The sequence below is a fragment of the Lepidochelys kempii genome, chromosome 15 (genome assembly GCF_965140285.1).
Source record: "Lepidochelys kempii isolate rLepKem1 chromosome 15, rLepKem1.hap1, whole genome shotgun sequence".
Lineage (NCBI taxonomy): Eukaryota > Metazoa > Chordata > Testudines > Cheloniidae > Lepidochelys > Lepidochelys kempii.
In genome coordinates, this window is record NC_136394.1 from 20386683 (window position 1) to 20407479 (window position 20797).

Consider the following 20797-nt stretch of genomic DNA (forward strand, 5'->3'; position numbering starts at 1 on the left):
CCATCGGTACTTTATCGTCTGAATTAACTGGAGGAATTCAACTCAGCCTAATTTCCCTCTCTGTGCAAATAACCTCCCCCCTTCTTGTTTATGGACCCCACGATTTAAGTTTATAATTTAGCATTCCCTTATAGCAAGAGCCCCCCTTCTTTTGAGGTGAGAAGCTGCTTGGGGTTTGATTTGAAAAGGAGCAGATTATTCCCACCCCTCCCCACATACACCCACCCTGACAGGGGGAGGGGACCCCAATAAATACCATCTGCCAGAGGAAGGGGAGAGACTCCTAATCCTGCCAGAGAGGGAAACCCCCAATACTCCCTGCCAGAGGAAAGGGTTCCCCAACATCGCCACGGGGACACCCAAACCCACTGCCAGGGAGAAGGGCCTCCCTTAACGCTGCCAGAGACGAAGCACTCCCCCACTCCTCCTGCCAGAGGGAGGCCCCCACACACCCCGCAGCACTGGGGGAGGAGCAGAAAGAGGCTATCACAGGAGATCTCGCAGCAAAGGCTGGGGGTTGGGTTGCACCGACCTATCGATCATGATCTTGGGGTCTCCCATCCAGGGGATGAGGTGCCGGCCCTGCTCCTGGTACTGGGCCTTCTCGTCGTCCCGGAACAGCTTGCAGGCATAGCCGAACACCAGCAGCTCCACGCGGCTGCCCCCACCGCCTCCTCCGGGGGGTCCCGGGGCCGCGCCCCCGCCGGACAACAACATCAGCGGCGGCGGCCCTGCCTCCTCCACAGTCCGGCGCGGCCCGCCAGCGCCTCCGAACATCACGGGAGGGTGCGAGGAGAAGGCCAGGAGCGCGCTAACAGCGAACGAAGCGAGTCAGCCCGGCCACTAAACCCCCCACCCCCACAACGCCGCGGTCGCCATCGCCCGAGACAAAATGGTGGCCGTTCCGCTTCCGGTCACAGGCGGGGTAAACAAACGTCTGGCTTCCGGTAAGCAGCAGATTCGTCATAACGCACCAAGCAGTGGATTAATGTCTCTGCGCGCCCTGGGGCCGAGTGGGAGGAGATGCAGCCAGGCAACGGGCCCGGGGCGGGGAGCGACTGGAGCCAGGCAGGGTAGCTGCGACACGAGAGTGGCGAAACTGTCCACGGGAACTGCGGGGCTGGGCCGCGGGAGAGCCGAACGAAGGGCGGGCAGCTGGAGCGAGGGGTAGGCAGGGCCGCGGGTGCGGGGAGGGGCGCAGGCGGGGCTGTGGGGCGAGGGCATCAGAGGGAGCGATGGGTGGGGGCAGTGGTAGTGGGGGGCAGGTGGGGGCTCTGGAGAGGGGCATCAGAAGGAGCTGTGGGGAGGGGGCCAGTGGCAGGGGGAAACGGGGGGGGGCAGTGGCAGGAGGGGGGCAGACGGGGCTATGGGGGGTTGGGGCAGTGGCGGGGGGGGGCAGACGGGGCCATGGGGGGAGGGGCATCAGAGGGAGCAATGGGGGGTTGGGGCAGTGGCAGGAGGGGGGCAGACGGGGCTATGGGGGGAGGGGCATCAGAGGGAGCAATGGGGGGTTGGGGCAGTGGCAGGAGGGGGGCAGACGGGGCCATGGGGGGAGGGGCATCAGAGGGAACAATGGGGGGTGTGGGCAGTGGGGGGCAGGTGGGGGCTATGAAGAGAAGCATCAGAAGGAGTTGTGGGGAGGGGCGGTGGCGGGGCGGCCGGGGAGAGCTATGGGGAGGGGCATCAGAGGGAGGGGGCGGGACGGGGCAGTGGGGCTATGGGGAGCAGCATTAGTGGGAGCTGGGGGGCAGTGGCAATGAGAGAGACAAGTGAGGACTCTGTGGGGGCATCAGAGGGAGCGGTGGGAGGGTCAGTGACAGTGCGGTGGCAGCCAGAGCCATGGCGGGGGGGGGGGGGGCTGGGCCACATTGAGTGCTGGGTCCCTGGATGCAGTCAGGTGAGGGTGCAGTGGCCATTGGGAGGAAGCTATTTCCCTGTAGCAGAGCAGTGCCCGGGTTCCACTGTTTCTGGGGCATGTGTGATGCCTAGAGACTCCATGACCAGGCTGCTGTGGAAATTGCAAAGTCTAACACTCAATAGTTAGGAAATGCCAGTGGTTGCCCATGCAGCCTGTTTGTCCTCGTTCCTGCCCCAGCCCTGACACCTGTTCCTCTCCTCTGCCCCATATGCACCAGTTTGTCCCTGTCACAGCGCAGTCCTGTCTCTTTCCACCCATGTCCTCATCATAGTCTGCCTGATCTCAGGTTTCTTGTCCCAGTCTTCCTCCTCTATGTTGCCTGGCCCGAGCCCATGGGAACGCATTGAAAGCCCAGGAGAGAGAGTTTCTGTGGTCCCAATTCCTGTGCATAGCAGGGAATACAAACTGCAACAAAAGTCTTGCTCAGTCCTGTATCCCTGGGCAGGGTTATACTTAGTGTAGATGGAGACTGGAAAATTTAGATGCCAAATTCTGATATGTTTCTACTGAGCATATGTAAACTGAGATTTTTCAAAGGTTTGTAACTTGCCCAAATTTGGGTGAATTTTCTTGGATACACCACAAGGCATCCTGACTAGGGTTGCCAGGTATCCGATTTTTGACCGGAACGCCCGGTTGAAAAGGGACCCTGGTGGTTCCAGTCAGCATTGCTGACCGGGCCGTTAAAAGTCCGGTTGGCGGCGCAGCAGGGCAGGCAGGCTCCGTGTGCAGCTCCGGCGAAGCGGACTCATATCCGGCTCCTAGCAGGCAGTGCCCCGAGGGCCAGCTCCGCAGTTCCCATTGGCTGGGAACTGTGGCCTGCGGGCAGGGCTGGTGCAAGGATGTTTTGTGCCCTAGGTGAAACTTCCACCTTGTGCCTCCCCCCCTCTCCCGGAAGCCCTGCGGCAGCTCCCCGCCACCACTGTCCCCCTGCCTGGGGAGCCATGCAGCAGCTCCCCGCCCCAGCTCACCTTTGCTCTGCCTCCTCCCTGAGCACGATGCCACTGCTCCACTTCTCCCACTCCCAGGCTTGCGGCGCCAATCAGCTGTTCAGCGCCGCAAGCTTGGGAGGGAGAGAAGCAGAGTGGGGCGGAGTGCTCAGGGGAGGAGGCGGAGCAGAGGTGAGCTGGGGTGGGGAGCGGTTACTTGCTGCTGGCGGCCTTCCCCGTGCCCCCCCTTCCCTAGCTCACCTCCACTTCACTGCCTCCCCGGAGCGTACTTTTGGCCACCCCCAACCACTTGGCGCTCTAGGCGGCTTCCTAGTTTGTCTAGTGGTTGCACTGGCCCGGCCTGCAGGCAGGGGCAGTGCACGGAGCCCTTGGCTGCCCCTCCACCTAGGAGCCAGAGGGACATGTCGCCGCTTCCCGGCAGCCGCCTGAGGTCAGTGCCGCCCAGAGCCTGCACCCCTCACCACCTCCTGCACCCCAACCCGATACCCCAGTCCTTAGCCCCCTTCCACACCTTGAACCCCTCATTTTTGGCCACAACCCAGAGCCCACACCCACAAACCAGAGCCTGTACCCCCTCCCACACTCCAACCTCCTGCCCCGGTCGAGCCCTCTCCCACACACACAACCCCTCAGCCCCAGCCCGGAACCCTCTCCTGCACCGCAAACCCCTCATCCCTGGCCTGCACTCTCAGCTGGAGTCCTCACCCCCTCCCACACCCCAACCTCCTGCCCCAGCCCAGAGCCCTCTCCTGCACCCCTCATCCCTGTCTCCACCCCAGAGCCTTCACCCCCTCGCACACCCCAATCCCCTGCCCCAGCCTGGTGAAAATGAGTGAGTGAGCAAGGGTGGGGGAGAGCAAGCAACAGAGGGAGAGGGGATAGAGTGAGTGGGGGCAGGGCCTCTGGGCATTGGGACAGGGCAAGGGTGTTTGGTTTTCTGCAATTAGAAAGTTGGCAACCCTAACCCTGACACCAGGGCAATCCAGGCTGCCAAATTTCAAGTCCTTGCACCAAAGCATGTAGGCAGTAGAGCTTCTCAATGAAACAGTTATAAGAATTATTTTAGCATGGCAAAAACAATGTGTTTTTCCTTAATCTCATTTGTGGAAAGAGTTGAACTATTTTTGCTGAAACTTTCAAAAAAAAAAATTCACCTGAATTTTCGAAATGGAAAATGTCAGTCCCAATGATTAAATTTTGGTAAAGTTATAATGTCCTATAATGGGAAGTGTCAGGCAAACTTAATTATAGACGGTGCTACCAGTTCTGCCCATAATGACAACTCATTGACTTCCTTGTACTTACTGTAGCTAAAGGATTTAATATGTTGTTTAAAGATTATGTGGTGCACAAATATTGACACAGAGCTGAGTAGGGCTGCATCTTTGTGTCTGAAGGAAGCCTGCCAAAATGTGAATTTACTTAAGGAGAAATCTAGAAAATCCCTTGGGCATTTCATCTGCTTCTGTAGCTGTGAAATTGAATAATAATACATTGTGTCTCTGTAGTGCCTTTCAAAGTGCACTACAAAAGCTAATTAAGCTTCACAATCCTCCATTTAGTTAAGTAAGACGCGCATATAATTTTATATACACACATAATTTCACCCACCAGTGAAAAGCAGTCACATGGTCGAGTGAGCAGTCAGTCAAACTCCTCCTAACAGGAGCAGGTAGACAGGGATTTGCCAGGATGGCTATTGCCATCCTTAGCCTTGCAGTAGAGCAGGGGTCGGCAACGTTTCCGAAGTGGTGTGCCGAGTCTTCATTGATTCACTTAAATTTAAGGTTTCTCATGCCAGTAATACATTTTAACATTTTTAGAAGGTCTCTATAAGTCCATGTTTTTAGAAGGTCTCTCTCTATAAGTCTATATATTATTATAACTAAACTATTGTCGTATGTAAAGTAAACAAGGTTTTCAAAATGTTTAAGAAGCTTCATTTAAAATTAAATTAAAATGCTGATCTTAGGCCACCAGCCCACTTAGCCCACTGCTAAGGAAGAGACTTTGATACGCTCGGAAGGGGGGAAAACACAGTGACCTAGCCAGAGAGCCAAGCATAAAGACACAGCACCCTGGGTCGCAGAGAGCGACAGAGAGCACAGTGACAGGGCCTGCAGCAAGCAGCAGAGAGGGGTTTTGGACCAGAGTGGAACTTATCCCCAAATGTGGTCAGAAGGAGGTGCCCTAGTGGTGCGCGCACCCCATGACATGGTGATATTAGCATTATAAAATATTTGTATTAGAGTAGCACCCAGAGACCCCAGTCGGGGTAAATGATATTGTTCCCTTTCCCTATCCACCCACCTTTTCTGTCTTCATTCCAAAAACGTCTCCAGGCCTGCTCTTCCATAGCGTGCCTCCAACCCGTCCTCTCCCACCCTGCTGCTGTTTCCCATTTAAAGGCCACAGCTGAGAACCTTTCTAATGTCCAGACCCCTACTCAGAATCTGAATACCTGGGCTGTTCTTTCCAAATGCTGGAATAGACAAGAGCTACAAAGCTGCATTATAAGTCTGTGGCTGGAAGAGAGCCATAGTAGCAAGCTGTTGAAAACCAATGTGTGTTTTTTGTTTTTAACTGCAATTAATATCTTCACTGCTGACATATATGACATCATTCTATGGATGCATGTTTGAAAACAGTGAATTCTAGTTTACACATACCCCTGGGAGTTGATGTTTGGATTTGTTTCTGTGTTGCTTATAACACCAGTTTTCTTGTTTAGTTGTTTTTTCCAAACATGCTTCGCTACTGGACAATATATACTGTGATTAGAGAATTTTCTGTAACATTGCACACAGCACTGGAAATTAACAGTTTTATAATGTATTCAATTTATAATTAAACAAATACTTTATATTCAGCCTTCATCTTCTGGATCTGATTTTATGTTGTTACTATAGAAACACATGGCATTTACATTTTGGCAAAATATCCATCATGAATGTGGGTTTTTTGGTTGTTTTTTTTAAAGTGAGTTATCAATGGATTGCTGCTTACACTCTGACTTTTTTAAGTAATGTTTTGTCTTGCACATACACATTCGTTAATCAGAATTAACTGCCTCTGGTAGGTAACACAGCAATATGTTTAAGGGCACACTTTCAAAGTTGGTAACCCTGCTGTCTTGCCTCAAGGAAATTTTACGCTAAATTCTGTGTGCAACAGAACAGCCAGCCTTGTGTTACAATCTGGCAAACAGTATTTGTGTCTTCATAAACATTAAGAGGAACCCTGTTTGCAAGCGAAGAGAAAGTCGTAGCTCAGCAGGTTTTGTACATCCAGAAAACAAACTTTTTACCTTACGCGAGGCTTGCCCGCTGCCCATGTTAGTTGGTGAATAGTAGTGAGAATCACTGAGTTAGTGATATGACATTACTGAACTAACGAAGTAGGGTGAGATCAATTGTCAAGAAGAAAGTCACTCTTCATACATACAAATACTTGGCATTTATGTAGCACTTGACGACTGTAACAGAGTGTCCTGCCTTTAAGGGCAAGTTTTTTCAACAGTGACAAACCCTATTGGCTCTCTAAACAAACCACCGACAAGTCACTCCTTAACCAACCAATACCGAGCACTGCAGTTCTGTTTAACAGCTGTGGTAACGCACGATAGCAGCAGTGAACTTACTGATTACATATTGAAACGTTACAGAAGGGGAGGATGAACATAAGGACATATTTCACACACACTTTCTGTTGAAGTGGACTGAGATCCCGGGTGCCTTGTTGAACGCCGCAAGGCTCTAACCCTTGGAGCTTTGAACAGCCCAGCTGTTTGAAGACTCCAGGTGGTTAATTGCTTCCTGGTGGTGAGGGGCGGAGCTGAGCTAAGCAGGGAAGACTGGTATAAAAAGCCGACTGGTATAAAAAGCCGACTGGTAGACAAATTCAAGGGTTAGTGAAAAGAGGAGTTTTGGAGGGAGTGTGAGAGAGGCTTCCCTTCCAGGTGCAGCACTACATTGGGTATAAAGATGGTCAGAGATGGAATAGCGATTTGCCTGAAAATCGAAGGGATTTCATGTGCATGAAGTGCAAGTTGGTGGCTGTGCTGGAGGAAAAGATTGTTGGATCGCAGGGGCAAGTTAAGATGCTACTGAAAAGCTGAGGAGTTCGTAGGCAACCATGTTCGGAAAACACCAGTACCCCAGGTTCAAGGAAGAATGGAGCTGGCCACCAGGAATCTGAAAGAAAGCTAGTCAGAGGAGGCCTGATGGTTTGTAATCACCAGAGGCAGGAGGTCATGGCAGCGTTCTAGCTGGCTGGCGACAGATGCAGATGGGCAGGTTGTAGCCATCCGAAAGAAGACCAGGAGGAATTCCATGTCACTAGACTTTTCAAATCGATATCAGGTCCTCTGTGACAAATTTGGAAGATACCTCTCAAGATCCAGCAGGTCTAAGGGAACGGATAGATGTATGGGACACATGTGGATGGCAGCTCGCCCAACCCATAAGAGAATCAAGCTTGCCCACAAAGAATTCTCAAACTGTCCAAGGAGGATAGACAATCCTTGCTGGAGATTTTAGTATTCAGAAGATTGACAAGACTACACTGTAAAGGACAGGCGGACAAATAATCTATTTGTAGCTGAGCAAATAAATCGCTACAAATAAAAAAACTTGTTTTGCCTTTTCATTGTGTTTGCACGTTGTTAGCGAACAGATCACAATAAACAATACTCTCCAACATATTCATATTCATAACTTTCTTCAGATCTGCACATGGCTTGCAAACATTTAGCTGTGAATATTCACAGTTAGCAATTTATCCTGTGTTTGAGCCCCAGTTGTGTTTTCAACTGGAACATCTGGTCAGAAAGGGCCCTTACAAGTCTAGTTGGCAGCACAGGAAGGCTCCCTACTCGGCTCCACGCGACTCGTGAGAAGCCGCTGGTATCTCCCTCTGGAACCTAGGGGGAGGTTGGCCACAGGGGTTCTGCGCACTGCTCCCGTTGGCCAGGAATCACAGCCAATGGGAACTGAGGGGCCAGTGCCTGCAGGCACAGGCAGCACGCGGAGCCCCATGGTTGTGCCTCTGTTGGGAACACTGGGGCATGGCCACTAGGTAACTCGAGGGGATGGAAGACCACGAGTATCGATGAAGCCCCCTCGCACTAGGCCCCGGTGTCCTTGGCCCCCCCCCCCCTGCCTGGAGGCACTCGCAGCAGCTCTGCGTGCTAGGCCCAAGTGTCCTTGGCCCCCCCGCCTGGAGGCACACACAGCAGTTATGCTGAGAATCTGCAACAGTATGTTGCAGAGTCAGACTGCCTGAAACTAAGCAAGGCCAAACAGGGGAGATATGGAAGAACAATGCTGAATAAAGCAGCTTTATGTATAGTTTAACAAATGATACAGAGAATCAGGGAACTAGCTGGGAACTGGATTGGCTGGCTATATGGATACTTGGAGCAGCTTGCTATTGGATAAGTATGCTGGGAAAAAGGATGTATAAAAGCCTGTGTAACTTCCTGCTCTGTTGGGCAGGATTTGAGATTTTATTCTCCCTGTACCTTTTTGCAGCTGCAAATAAACTTTTCTGCTTCTCCACCCCGTTGTGATTATTGGGTGTAGCACACCGGGTAACGAACCACTCAAGCTGTTGTTCAGCCTCTCGGCACTGGGTGCCGGCAACACCTCCATCTAGGAGCCAGAGGGAGCTGTCACTGCTTCCCGGGGGCCACCTGAGGTAAGCGCCGCCCAGAGTCCACACCCCCTCCCATGCTCCTGCCCCAGCCCTAAGCCCCCTTGTGCACCCCAAACCCTCATCTCTGGCCCCACCCCAGAACCGCAGCCAGAGCCCTCACCCCCTCTCGCATCCCAACCCCCTTGCCCCAGTCCGATGAAAATGAGCGAGTGAGCAAGGGTGGGGGAGAGCGTGCGATAGAGGGAGGAGGGATGGAGTGAGCAGGGACATAGCCTCAGAGAAGTGGTGGGACAAGAGTGTTTGGTTTTTTGCAAGTAGAAATTTAGCAATCCTAGGTGCTAATAGGCCCAAAGTTCTGCCCATGTAGATTGGGGCCTAGAACATCACTATTGTTTGCTCTGTTTGGTGGATGGTTACCTAGGAGTTTAATGAATAGTTTAAAAATATGTAAGTCAAAACCTGTGGGGGAATAAATCTTTTTGTCTGTAAGTGCACTAACGCAGTCTTACACTATGTTGTAAACAACACTTATTGGTAGTTATATAAAATGGGTCTTTCTCTGTTATAGAAATGCATAATGAAATTATTTGCAATGCCTTTTTTGTGCCTACATTTATATACTAAATAAGTGCATACAGTTAGACGGATATATTAAAGATTATAGACTGCCTTTTATTACACAGTTGCCCTTGATCAGTGGGAGTTCCACCACAGGTAGATGGCAAATCCCCAGGTTGGACAAGGACAAAGAAGGGCAGGCTTTTGCCTTTGCCTTTTAAAATGTTTACTCTTCCCCATAAAACTACAAACCCGCTTTGCCATATTGTGGGGGTAAAGTTTTACAATGGGGTGCTTCATTACCAAGCAGTGAGACGTGTGTGTCCCTTAGCGTTGACCGAAGTATAATTGCTTGTCTCACGGATATCAGTATCAAAGTCTCACGTGTATGAGACATTTCTCTAACTGCCTTCAGGAAATCCTTAACAGCATCAGAGAAAGTGATGGTTTGGTAAATGGCTGGCCATTTAGAGCTGAGTTTTGGTTTGAGCTGTGCTAATTAAGTTGTGTCGCAATAAAAATGTGCTGTTTCCCAAGGGTCTCGATAGATACTATCGTGGCAAACGAGGTGATTATTATTGTCAGTTTCAGAATTAAGTGGATTTATAACACTGAGATATATCAGACTAGATATATCAGCTTGAGCATCTATATGTGTGTCTAACTGCGTTCAGGGTACCGGTGGTTTGTAGCGTGGAATAGATTTGCTTTAATTGTTGTTCAGAGACAGCTGCAGTTATGTGGAGTGTTAGGTTTATTTGAATTATCCAGGCAAGGCCACTTCCTATTCCAGCTCAAAAGGCCAAGTTATCTCCTCAGAGTTGTAGGTGCAGGTGTCATTGAAGTTACTGGGTCAGGCTCTGGCACCCTTGGGGAATTCCCTTCAGGGCAGGAACAGCATAGCATTTGCACAACAGCTTTACACTACCGAAATCATAACTCCTGCTGGAATCTGAGTGAGGTTGAGGGTGGGAGTGGCCAAAGTACAGAACTCTCTGGCTAGTCTGAGCTGTGGGGCAGCCCAAAGCTGTTATGAATTAGTGAAGCATTTAGGACTACTCTCCTTAGTGCTGGAGGTTGGCTGCTGGAGTAAGCTGAAGAAGAGGGGGACAAAGGTGGCTCAAAGCCTGAAAGATGCAGCAGAGAACCTGGCTCAGGGTGTATGTGTGTTGGAATAAGCTTTAGCTAGCCTTTTTTGGGTTATGTTGGGGAGAAGTCTCTTTGTGAAATATTGTTGCTACTTGGTTCACTGACTCCCTCTGAATTTGCGGGAAGAGGGCTGAGAGAGAGGGAAGGGGTCTATTATAAAAAGTAGAGATGCTGGTTAATGAATAAATCTGGACTTAACTCCCTTTTCATTTTTTCTTTGCTGTTCAGCTTTAATAGTCTGTATTTCAGCTGCTCAGTTTAGACTCTGGAGAAGGGCACAGTCTAAACTTTTCTGTAAAGTGCTCTCCACAACCATGCAAGTGTGAAATTCTCTTCTGTGCTCATGTTGATGGCAAAAGTGGTGCAAAAGCCTTTCGGAGGCTCATGCAGGGTGAATTTCCTTTAAATAAATAATTAAAACCACCAACACATTTTAGTTGATATCCACTTCAGCATGAATTTTCACAGATTTTGTGGTATGTCACTCAAAGACTTAATCTGGAAACAGATTGACCATTTGGTTAGCATCTTTAGAAGGAACAACTTTCAGAACCTGCCTTTGGGGTATGATCCAGACAAGGATCTCCCTGCTTCTGAATTATAACAAAGAAGGTCTGGTATATTGGAGGTATGGGAGTAAAACTCTATGTAAAATAGAAGTCATAAAAGCAGAATTCATGCTTTTGTGTATCATTTTGCAGCATGAATGCATTCAAAAATCATGAGTCAGGCTCCCAAAATTATGAGACTGGGTTAAAAATGATTTTTCAAATAACAAATTTTAGGGTTTTTTTTTGCTTACCTTGTAGTTTTTTTTGAACCTTTAGGATTCATATTGTGCAGCTTTTCTCCACTGCAGTGAGGGCTAGAAACTTCTTTTGTTCTTGTTTTCAATGTAAGCTGATATTCTCACATAATTACATTTCTCAGGAACTGGGGCTTTAAGTAAATCACCAACTATTGTAAGGCTCATGATTAGGGCCCTTCTAAATTCACAGTCCATTTTGGTCAATTTCACAGTAATAGGATCTTAAAAAGTCAATGTTATGGTTTCAGATGTTACATCTGATGTTGGAACGGTGGGATCCTGATCCAAAAGGCAGTTGTGTGTGTGTGTGGGGGGGGGGGGGGGGTTGCAAGGCTATTGTAGGGGGCTCGTGGGATTGCATCTCCTACTTCGGTGCTGCTGCTGGTAGGGCACTGTCTTCAGAGCTGGGCAGCCAGAGAGCAGCAGCTGCTGGCTGGGCACCAAGCTCTAAAGCCAGCGCCACCACCAGCGGCAGCATAGAAGTGAGTGTCACAGTGTTTGGGAGGAGGTAGGTTACCATATGTCCACATTCCCCTTGCAATCTCCCTGCCTGGATCGGGGGCTGACAGCTCGGGCATTAGCCTCGCCGCACAGGTCAGGGCCTGTCCCAGCCAGTAGCCATTGAGCTTTCTGCAGGCGGGGGAGGTTCATGGAGGTGACTCCTGGAGTGGCCCCTGTAGGGGAAGAGGAAGTCCTGTCCCTCCCCAATCCAGGCTGGGATTAGCAGCTGAAGCCCAGCCCATAGAAGGAGCCCCCGGCTGAGGCACCCCCAGCACTGCCCCTCCCTTACAGTGGCCAGATCTCATGGGGGAGAGCAGATTTCATAGTCTGTGATGTGTTTTTCATGACAATGAATTTGGTAGGGCCTTACTCATGACAAAATCAGGAAAATTGGCAACACTGGTGTTTTGGTGATCTCACAGAAACTACCAGATTCATGGTCTGCATTCATCACAACGTTAATGGGGAAAATTCACTTTCAATGATATTAGGAATAGACTAACTGTCATGAAGTCTTATGTGCCTCACCTTAAAAAATTCCAATGTATATGGAGCCTGCACATACTATACTTTGAGTAAAATCCTCACACAGTCAAGAAAACGAATAATAGAAAATACTTGGGTGCAACCTCGCTCTGGCTACTAGACTGCAATAGTTTTCCAGAGCATGAAACAAAACACCAAGAGCTGTACAACTTACTGTTGGATGACAGGAAGTAACAGGTGAGTAGTCTGGTGTGACAACTGAACAGAAAGATGTTTTTTAAAACAAACATTCAATAAAAAAAAAATCAACAAAAAAGGAAATCACTCAAGGGTTTGATTGATTGATTTGGTACTACAGAACTTAAACCACTACCAGAAATTCTTGTCTCTGGCCAGCCTGAAGTGTTTTGCCATCCAAGGTGGAAAAGGTTTTTGATACTCCTTAAGTAGCAGAGTTGTGTCTTTTTTTGTTTTTTTTTTTCAAGTGATATGGCACACTCCCCACCCTGGAATTGGGTGCCCCGGGTGACCATCCTTAAAGCTGTCTCTGCTTCTATCTGTAACTAACCTTTGTATTTGAGGCTCAAAGTACTGTACAAAGAGGATGCACTGGAAACTTGCAGAGCTGATGAGCTGCTTTCAGACTCAGAAATATTCCATGGCTGCTTTCTTCCAAGACCACACAACCTAACAGCGAGTGAATGACATATTATAACTATAACAATATCAGAAATATCTATGAAATTTTGAAGAGAGATTTTAATTTTTGAAGGAAGTAAAATATTTCCAATCCACTCAAAATTCAATGTGGTAAGTGTGCCTGTCTTAGTGATGACAGATCTTTCACTGGAGCCTGACCTGGGAAAATAGTCTTAAGTCATTTTTCATGCAGTTGACTGTGATTCTTTGTTTTTATCCTCATTGTAAATGAGAAATCTGATTTGCATGGATACAAGGACAAAAATGGGATGAATAATTTCAAGGTTTCTGCGACTAAGCATGGGTATTCCACCTTCAGAGACAGCCACCATCAGCTGAGTTCCTGGTCCAAGAAACTTAATTGCAGGGTCTTGTAAAAAAAAAGTTTTGTTTTATCAGTTTGTCTTCTAACAGCCTAATCAGTACTGCCAAAGCAAGATCACCTTGGATGAAAGGATTAGTTGTTTTTGAGGGTCTTTAGGAAAGTAATCTCACAACTGGGTCTGAAGTTCCTTCAGATGCTTGTCAGTCCGTGATTGCTCCCAACTGGCTCTCTGAAAGTATGAAATAAGAAAAATCCACCAAGGTTTCATCTTTGTACTTTGGAAGACCAATTTCCAAGTTTTATGATGAATGCTTCTATCTAGTTTTCCATGCTGAACGAGGACAAAAAGTCAAAATGTATGTTGAAAATTTGTATAAACTAAAAATCTGGGGGGAGGAGGAATTCAGTTTGGATCAATCAATACATTTTGTTTCAATTTCAATGATAAAAAACCCAATTTTTTAAAACTCCAATTTGCTTAAATTTTGAAATGAAAAGTCATTTCAAACCAGGAAATCAAATTTTTCATTTCAACAGGTTTTTTTAAAACTACTTTTCAACAATTTTTGAGTCAGGAAATTTTGTCAAAATGGCGCCTTTACTGCAAAAAGTTTGTTTCAACAAGTTGACATTTTTCAACAACAAAAAAGTTCATCAAATTCCCAGCTGTTTGGCTTGAAAAAAATATTCTGCTGTTTTGAGTCATGGTACAGCTTTTTAAAAGCAAATCTTCAGCACCTCAAACATACAGCACAAATTCTACAAGCTGGGCAGCACCACAGACATTAATTGACCCATTAACGTCACTAGTTAAGTAATCACTTCATGGGTTTTTGAAAGCAGTCACAGGTGGACATGCCCAACCACTGATAGAGTGCAAAAGAGTATTTGACAATGCTCTGTTTCATTCTGGTTGCTGCTTTAGGGCTCGTAACTCTTGAAATCATGTCACTAGTGGAAAGAAGGGATAAGATTTCCTGGAATGGCATGTGATTCACAGAGATACTAAAATGCCTCAAGGGCATCCGTGTTGAGACTGCTAGTTTGAGTAATCACGTCTAGTTGAGCTTTCACTTCGGGGGCATGATCTTATTCTTCCAAAGTCTTCGAGCCCCACCCTGGACACCCCCTTTTCCTAATATGAAATAGAAGTCTATATGGGAGGCCCAGAGTATCATTGTTCTGGTTAGGAAACTAAAATTTTCAGCTGTCAGGTACTGACAGAAGCAAAGTACTGTAGGGTATCTTGAGGGTGCACAAAGACAATCTTTGTCTGATGCAATATTTTTGTGCCTTACCAATTTGGAAGTGTCTGTTCATAAAAGCATTCCAGTTAGCACCATACTCTGGAACATGGTGGCGGGGAAGGAAACCCTTTAAAATGCTGGCCCAATGAGAAAAATCTGCCTTGGGCTGATAAGAGGAAATTTAAGTGAATTAGGTTTATTTTTGGCTTATCCTTTGTGCACGAAGCTTGAGGTATAACTTCATTTAAAAAAAAAAAACCCAAAAAACCTGTGGCTGCCCAGGGAAATACCAAACTGAATAAGGTATGTTCATTCAAGTAAGGTACATGTAGATTGTATGTGATTCTCTGATGATGGCTATTAGTGGGCAATAACATGAACAAATATGTGCTGGAGATATTCCATATATTTAAGACAGACACGCCCTCTTCCAAGGGGCTTACAATGGAAGGCTGATGAAGGAAGTTGTTCACTCAGGGTATACCTACATTGCACAGGAAGCCCAGGCTCTGACGCAGGCTTGAGTCCAAGCCCTGCTTCTGTCCATGCACAGATCAGTCTGACTCGGGTCAAGAAGCACTCAGTACCATGTCCTAGGACTTTGAGTGTCGTGGGTCAGAGCCTAATTCCTACTGATTTTCTGGTCCACATCCTGTCATTCAGCAGTGTGGACATAGTTCAAGCTGCAGACCTGAATTGGAAGGCCTCCATAGTGCAGTGTGGATTCATTAGCACAGCTGTGAGACCTGGGTCCAGCAACTGTAAATCCAGCTTTACAATGTAGTGTGAACACTCAAGCACAGGCTTGGAAACACAGAGTCCACAAGCCCAGGTCCCAGACTACGCTTAGTGTGCAGTGTAGGCATATCCTTAGGCACAGCACAGTGACTTAGGGCATGTCTACATTGCCCCGCAGTTCGGACTACAGCTGTTCTACAGTAACTAGGAACCTTTTAGTTCACACCTGCAGTATCCACAAGGGGGGAGTTAGAGCATGCCACTTTCATGTGTACTGTTATTCACACCCCCTGTTGCCCAAACTCCAAGGCCATGTAGACATGCCCTCAGTATAAACTTCATATGTTGCCTTTGTTCTCTTCTGTACAATCTTGTTCATATGGAAGTACAGTAAATTTTACTGGGGGATAAATAGTTGTCATACTGAAGGAGAGTACGTCCAAATGCTATTAAAACAAAACCAAAATGAATGCTCTTCAGCAGGCAGTCATTCACTCCTTAAGTTCCTTTCAGCAGAAGTAATCTACATCTAATACTTTAGCATCATTTGGTTAAGAACGTAGAGTTAGGCATATTGGATCTGACAGCTGGTCCATGCTCCAGAGGAAAATGAAACGCTCCCATCATACACCATGGGTGTTTTGTGCATTTGGGGGAGTTTCATTAGTTTCTGTGAGATGATGCTTGATTTGTGGGATAAACAGTAACACTTGGCTACTTGGACCAGGTTTCCAAGTATTTTCATTGTAGTATATGTGTGTGTGTAACGGCCTATATTGCTGATTAATTTTATGCATGTAATCCTTCTTTAGAGGAGAGTTTCTCTCATTGATCTTTCTCTTCTCCATGCCTCCCTTTTTTAGAACAGTTTGGGATGGTTGATCAGATATCGTAATGATTCCCATTTCTGGAGAGGAGGGTGTCTTCCTGGAATTGCAGTGGACAAAAATAGCTCAAAGGCTTTGACAGGATGTCCAGTTCTAGGATTTCATGTGGACTGGCGGAACTGACTTGTGCTGGAAATCAGATTAGGTGGCTCCCATTTACTCTGGTCCAAGAATGTGTGTGTGTATGTCTGATGCAAAGGGAAATTAAAGAGTGAGACAAGAGGCCTTGCAGGAAAAGCCCTAGAAACAACCAGTTCAGGAGGAAGCTTAGGCCAAAGTTTGTGTTTTTCCTTAGCTCTAAGATTAAAGGAAAAGCCCAGGTTGAGGTGGGGGAGGGAATTCTAGAGTGTGTGTGTGTATGTGAGAGAGAGAGAGAGAGAGAGAGAGAGATGGGGAAGGGACCATAGCCTTCATGAGATGAATTTTATTTATGGATTGATAATTTCTTTTGTAAGCCCTGTCATTGTGCTCAATAGTATACAAAACAAGGATGTGGTGCCTTGTCCCAGCTATTTTACAATCCATTTGGCACTCCCTTTCAGAGAAACTATAAAGCATGAGATATAAATTCATAAATCTTCGTGGGGATAGAAAATTTTAAAAGTGCTTGTGTCTGATGTGTATACACCATTTTATATTATTTACCATTTCGTGAGTTAACCTGATCAATGCTGAAGTGATATAATTGAAAGTCTTTAAGACTACATTCTGATGTCAATTACACTTGAGTAACCCTGAAATAATGTCAGTGAAGTCAGTTGCAGCTGAGATCAGAATCTATTCCAAAGACCCCAAATCACCTGGAGAAATTGACAGGAGTTGTCTAAAGCTACCATAAAGACAATGTGCATGCTTTTGTACATTTAAAAATACAAAATGGTGGCTTGAGATGCTTGCCAGGTGCTCACTGCAGTAGTCAGTGGTGTTCTTTGTTCCTCCTACAGGAAAATAAGCTCACCAGTACTTTTTAAATCCTTGGAGGGGCTTTAAAATCCAAATGATGGTGAAGTTTAGGAGAGATGGATAGAAAAACTAAAATTGACACAAATTAAAATGGGCTTTAAATTGTTCCAAAGAGGGCAAGGGACAGAACCTCTTATCTGGGCAGCTCAGTTGACTGTTACTCTAAGCAATTTCATATACAAACAAAAAACCTACAGCAGCAAAGAATGTCAGCCTGTAAAGCTGACTCGTTTACTGATAGGTGACAGAGAAGAAGCATTGCTCTGTCATTATATTACTTCACAATTGAGAGATGGCATCTCCAGTCCAGGAAATGCACTTGTGTCTTGGAGGGAATTCCACACTTCACAAATGGTTGAACTGTTGTTCAGTACCTTTGAGCTGGGGGCGTAGAAGTGTTGGTCATTCAGCAATGTCGTTAAGAGCTATGCAAAATGAGATAAGTGATGATACAGGCTCAAGATGTTTAGTGGTGAAACCAATGTGTCTTGAATTTCCTCCAGTGGGTATTCCATTAGAGCGCTTTGACAACTCTTACTAATTCTACTGCTTTTTTTTTTTTTTTTTTTTTGCCAGAGCTTCTTATGCTTCAAATGTGGATTGAGATAAGAAACTGCCAGTGCTGGAGGGGCCCATTTCTACTGCTTCTAAATAGAATTTGTTGCTCTTCCCCTGTTGCAGTTGCTGGGAGATCTGCAACTGCCAGCAGACAAGAATGAGAGGCTAGTCCTTGAAGAAGAGTGTTAATTTAGCAAGTTAGGCAATATGGAGCTGTGTTAACTACAACTGTGTGGTGTTTGGATTGTTGGGAAGCTTTTAATTTTAAACTGTGTGTGTTCCTAACGGGCAGAGAATAAAGAGCAATTCCTTGGAATTTCTGGCCCTGTTTTTGTTCAGAAGCCAAAACAGCCTGATAAAAGAGTTGTCTTGAATGGTCTCAACATGGAGCGTTCGAGGGAAAGGTGTAGAGATGATACCGGTCTTTCTGAATGGCTCTGAGCTGTGTTGTATTACAGACTATGCTGGAGGGCTCGGAGTCAGTCAGTGAGCTTCAGACTGAGAATATGGACTGGGGGAATGGGTAAAGCAAGTAAGTCTGAGCTTTGCAGTCAATTGAGCATCAGAGGCAGCCTTGGTGATTGACTGTATTTGGGCCTGACAACTCAGTACTGGAAGCAGTTTGTCCTTTTAAATGTGTGTTTCTCTAATCAGCTGGTCAGAAATCACAGAATGGTAGGTCGTGGAAGGGACCTCGAGAGGTCTTCTAGTCCAATCCCCTGCATTCATGGCAGGACTAATTATTAGCTAGACCATCCCTGACAGGTGTTTGTCTAACCTGCTCTTAAAAATCTCCAATGCCAGAGATTTTGCAACCTCCCTAGGCAATTTATTCGAGTGCTAAACCACCCTGACAGTTAGGAACTTTTTCCTAATTTCCAACCTAAATTACCATTGCTGCAATTTATGCCCATTGCTTCTTGTCCTAGCCTCAGAGGTTAAAGAGAACAATTTTTCTCCATCCTCTTTGTAACAAGCTTTTATGTACTTGTTATTATGCCCCCTTTCAGTCTTCTCTTCTCCAGACTAAAAAACCTAATTTATTAAATCTTTCCTCATAGGTCATGTTGTCTAGACCTTTACTCATTTTCGTTGCTCTTCTCTGGACTTTCTCCAATTTGTCCACACCTTTCTTGAAATGTGGTGTGCAAAACTGTACACATTACTGCAGTTGAGGCCTAATCAGCACAGAGTAGATCAGAAGAATTACTTCCTGTGTCTTGCTTCCAGCACTCCTGCTAGTACATCCCAGAATGATGTTTGCTTTTTTTGCAACAGTGTTGCACTGTTGACTCCTCCATAGCTTGTAATTCATTATGACCCTCAGGTCCCTTTCTGCAATAGTCCCTCCTAGGCACTTGTTTCCCATTTTGAGTGTGTACAACTGATTGTTCCTTCCTAAATGGAGTACTTTGCTTTTGTCCTTATTGAATTTCATCCTATTTTCTTCAGACCATTTCTTCAATTTGCCCAGAATCTTTTTGAATTTTAATCCTATCCGCCAAAGGACTTGCAACCCCTCCCAGCTTGGTATTGTCCGAAAACTTTATAAGTGTGTACTCTATGCCATTATCTAATAATTGATGAAGATATTGAACAGAACTGGACCCAGAACTGATCCCTGTGGGACCCCACTCGATATGCCTTTCCAGCTTGACTGTGGACCACTGATAACTACTCTCTGGGAATGGTTTTCCAAACAGTTGTGCACCCACCTTATAGTAGCTCCATCTAGGTTGTATTTCCCTAGCTTGTTTATGAGAAGGTCATGTGAGACAGTTTCAAAAGCCTTAATAAAGTCAAGATATACCACATCTACCACTCCTTCCCATCCCCCATCCACAAGGCTTGTTACCCTGTCAAAGAAAGCTGTTAAATTAGTTTGTCATGATTTGTTTTTGACAAATCCAAGCTGTTATTTATCACCTTATTATCCTCTAGGTTTTTGCAAATTGACTGATTAATTATTTGCTCCTTTATCGTTCCAGGTACTGAAGTTAAGCTGACTGATTTGTAATTCCCTGGGTAGTCCTGATTTCCCGTTTTATAGATGGGCACTGTATTTGCCCATGTTCCATGACTTCTTGAAGATAATCGCTAATGTCTCAGATACCTCCTCTGTCAGCTCCTTGAGTATTCTAGGATGTATTTCATCAGGCCCTGGTGACTTAAAGACATCTAACTTGTCTAAGTAATTTTTAACTTGTTTTTTCTCTATTTTAGCCTTTGATCCTACCTCATTTTCACTGGCATTCATTAAGTTAGATGTCCAATTACTACTAATGTTTTGGAGAAAATTAAAGCAAAAAGATCATTTAGCACTTCAGTCATTTCCACATTTTCGGTTATTGTTTTTTCCCCCTCATTAACGGGCCTATCTTGTCCTTGGTCTTTCTCTTGCTTCTAATGTATTTGTAAAATGTTTTCTTGTTACCCTTTATGTCTCTAACTAGTTTAATCTCGTTTTGTGCCTTGGTCTTTCTAAGTTTGTCTTTACATACTTATGTTATTTGTTTATATTCATCCTTTGCAATTTGACCTAGTTTCTCGTTTTTGTAGGACGCTTTTTTGATTTTTGGATCATTGAAGATCTCCTGGTTAAACCAGGGTGGTCTCTTGCCATATTTCCTATCTTTCCTACTCAGTGGGATAGTTTGCTCTTGTGCCCTTAATAATGTCTCTTTGAAAAACTGCCAACTCTCTTGAACTGTTTTCCCCTTAGACTTGCTTCTGAAGGGATTTTATGTACCAACTCCCTGAGTTTGCAAAAATCTGCGTTCTTGAAATCCATTTTCTTTATTGTGCTGTTTTCCCTCCTACCATTTCTTAAAATCATTAACTCATCATTTCATGATCATTTTCACCCCTGCTGCCTTCCACTTTCAAATTCTCAACCAGTTCCTCTCCTATTTGTCAAAATCAAATCTAGAACAGCCTCTCCCCAGTATCTTTCTCCATCTTCTGAAATAAAAAAATTGTCTCCAATACATTCCAAGAACTTGGATAATCTGTGCCCCACTGCATTGTTTTCCCAACAGATGCCTGAGTAGTTGAAGTCCCCCATGTCCAGCAAGTCCTGTGCTTTGGATGATTTTGTTAGTAGTTTATAAAAAGCCTCATCTACCGCCTCTTCCTGGTTAGGTGATTTGTAGTATACCCTGACCATGACATCACCCTTGTTTTTACCCCTTTTGTCTTTACCCAGAGACATTCAACAAGTCTGTCTCCTATTTCCATCTCCACCTCAGTCCAAGTGTATACATTTTTTATATATAAGGCAACATCTCCTCCCTTTTTTCCCTGCCTGTCCTTCCTGAGCAAGATGTACCCTTCTATACAAGTATTCCAGTCATGT

General features: G+C 45.9%; 1 protein-coding gene and 1 long non-coding RNA gene across 6 annotated transcripts in view; one reads left to right on the forward strand and one right to left on the reverse strand.

Moving 5' to 3' along the window:
* SFSWAP (splicing factor SWAP) overlaps nt 1–907 on the reverse strand; it is a 94536-nt gene extending 93629 nt beyond the window's left edge. For all 5 annotated transcript variants that reach the window (XM_073312294.1, XM_073312291.1, XM_073312293.1 and 2 more), the window contains exon 1: nt 533–907. In XM_073312294.1, the coding sequence (XP_073168395.1) occupies nt 533–777 (245 nt within the window). In that variant the 5' untranslated portion in view covers nt 778–907. The remainder of the gene's footprint in view (nt 1–532) is intronic.
* Nucleotides 390–18185, forward strand: LOC140898493 (uncharacterized). Its single transcript, XR_012154998.1, has 3 exons — nt 390–1167; nt 15898–16066; nt 17461–18185. It is a non-coding gene; the product is annotated as an uncharacterized LOC140898493 (long non-coding RNA).
* The last annotated feature ends 2612 nt before the right edge of the window (nt 18186–20797 follow it).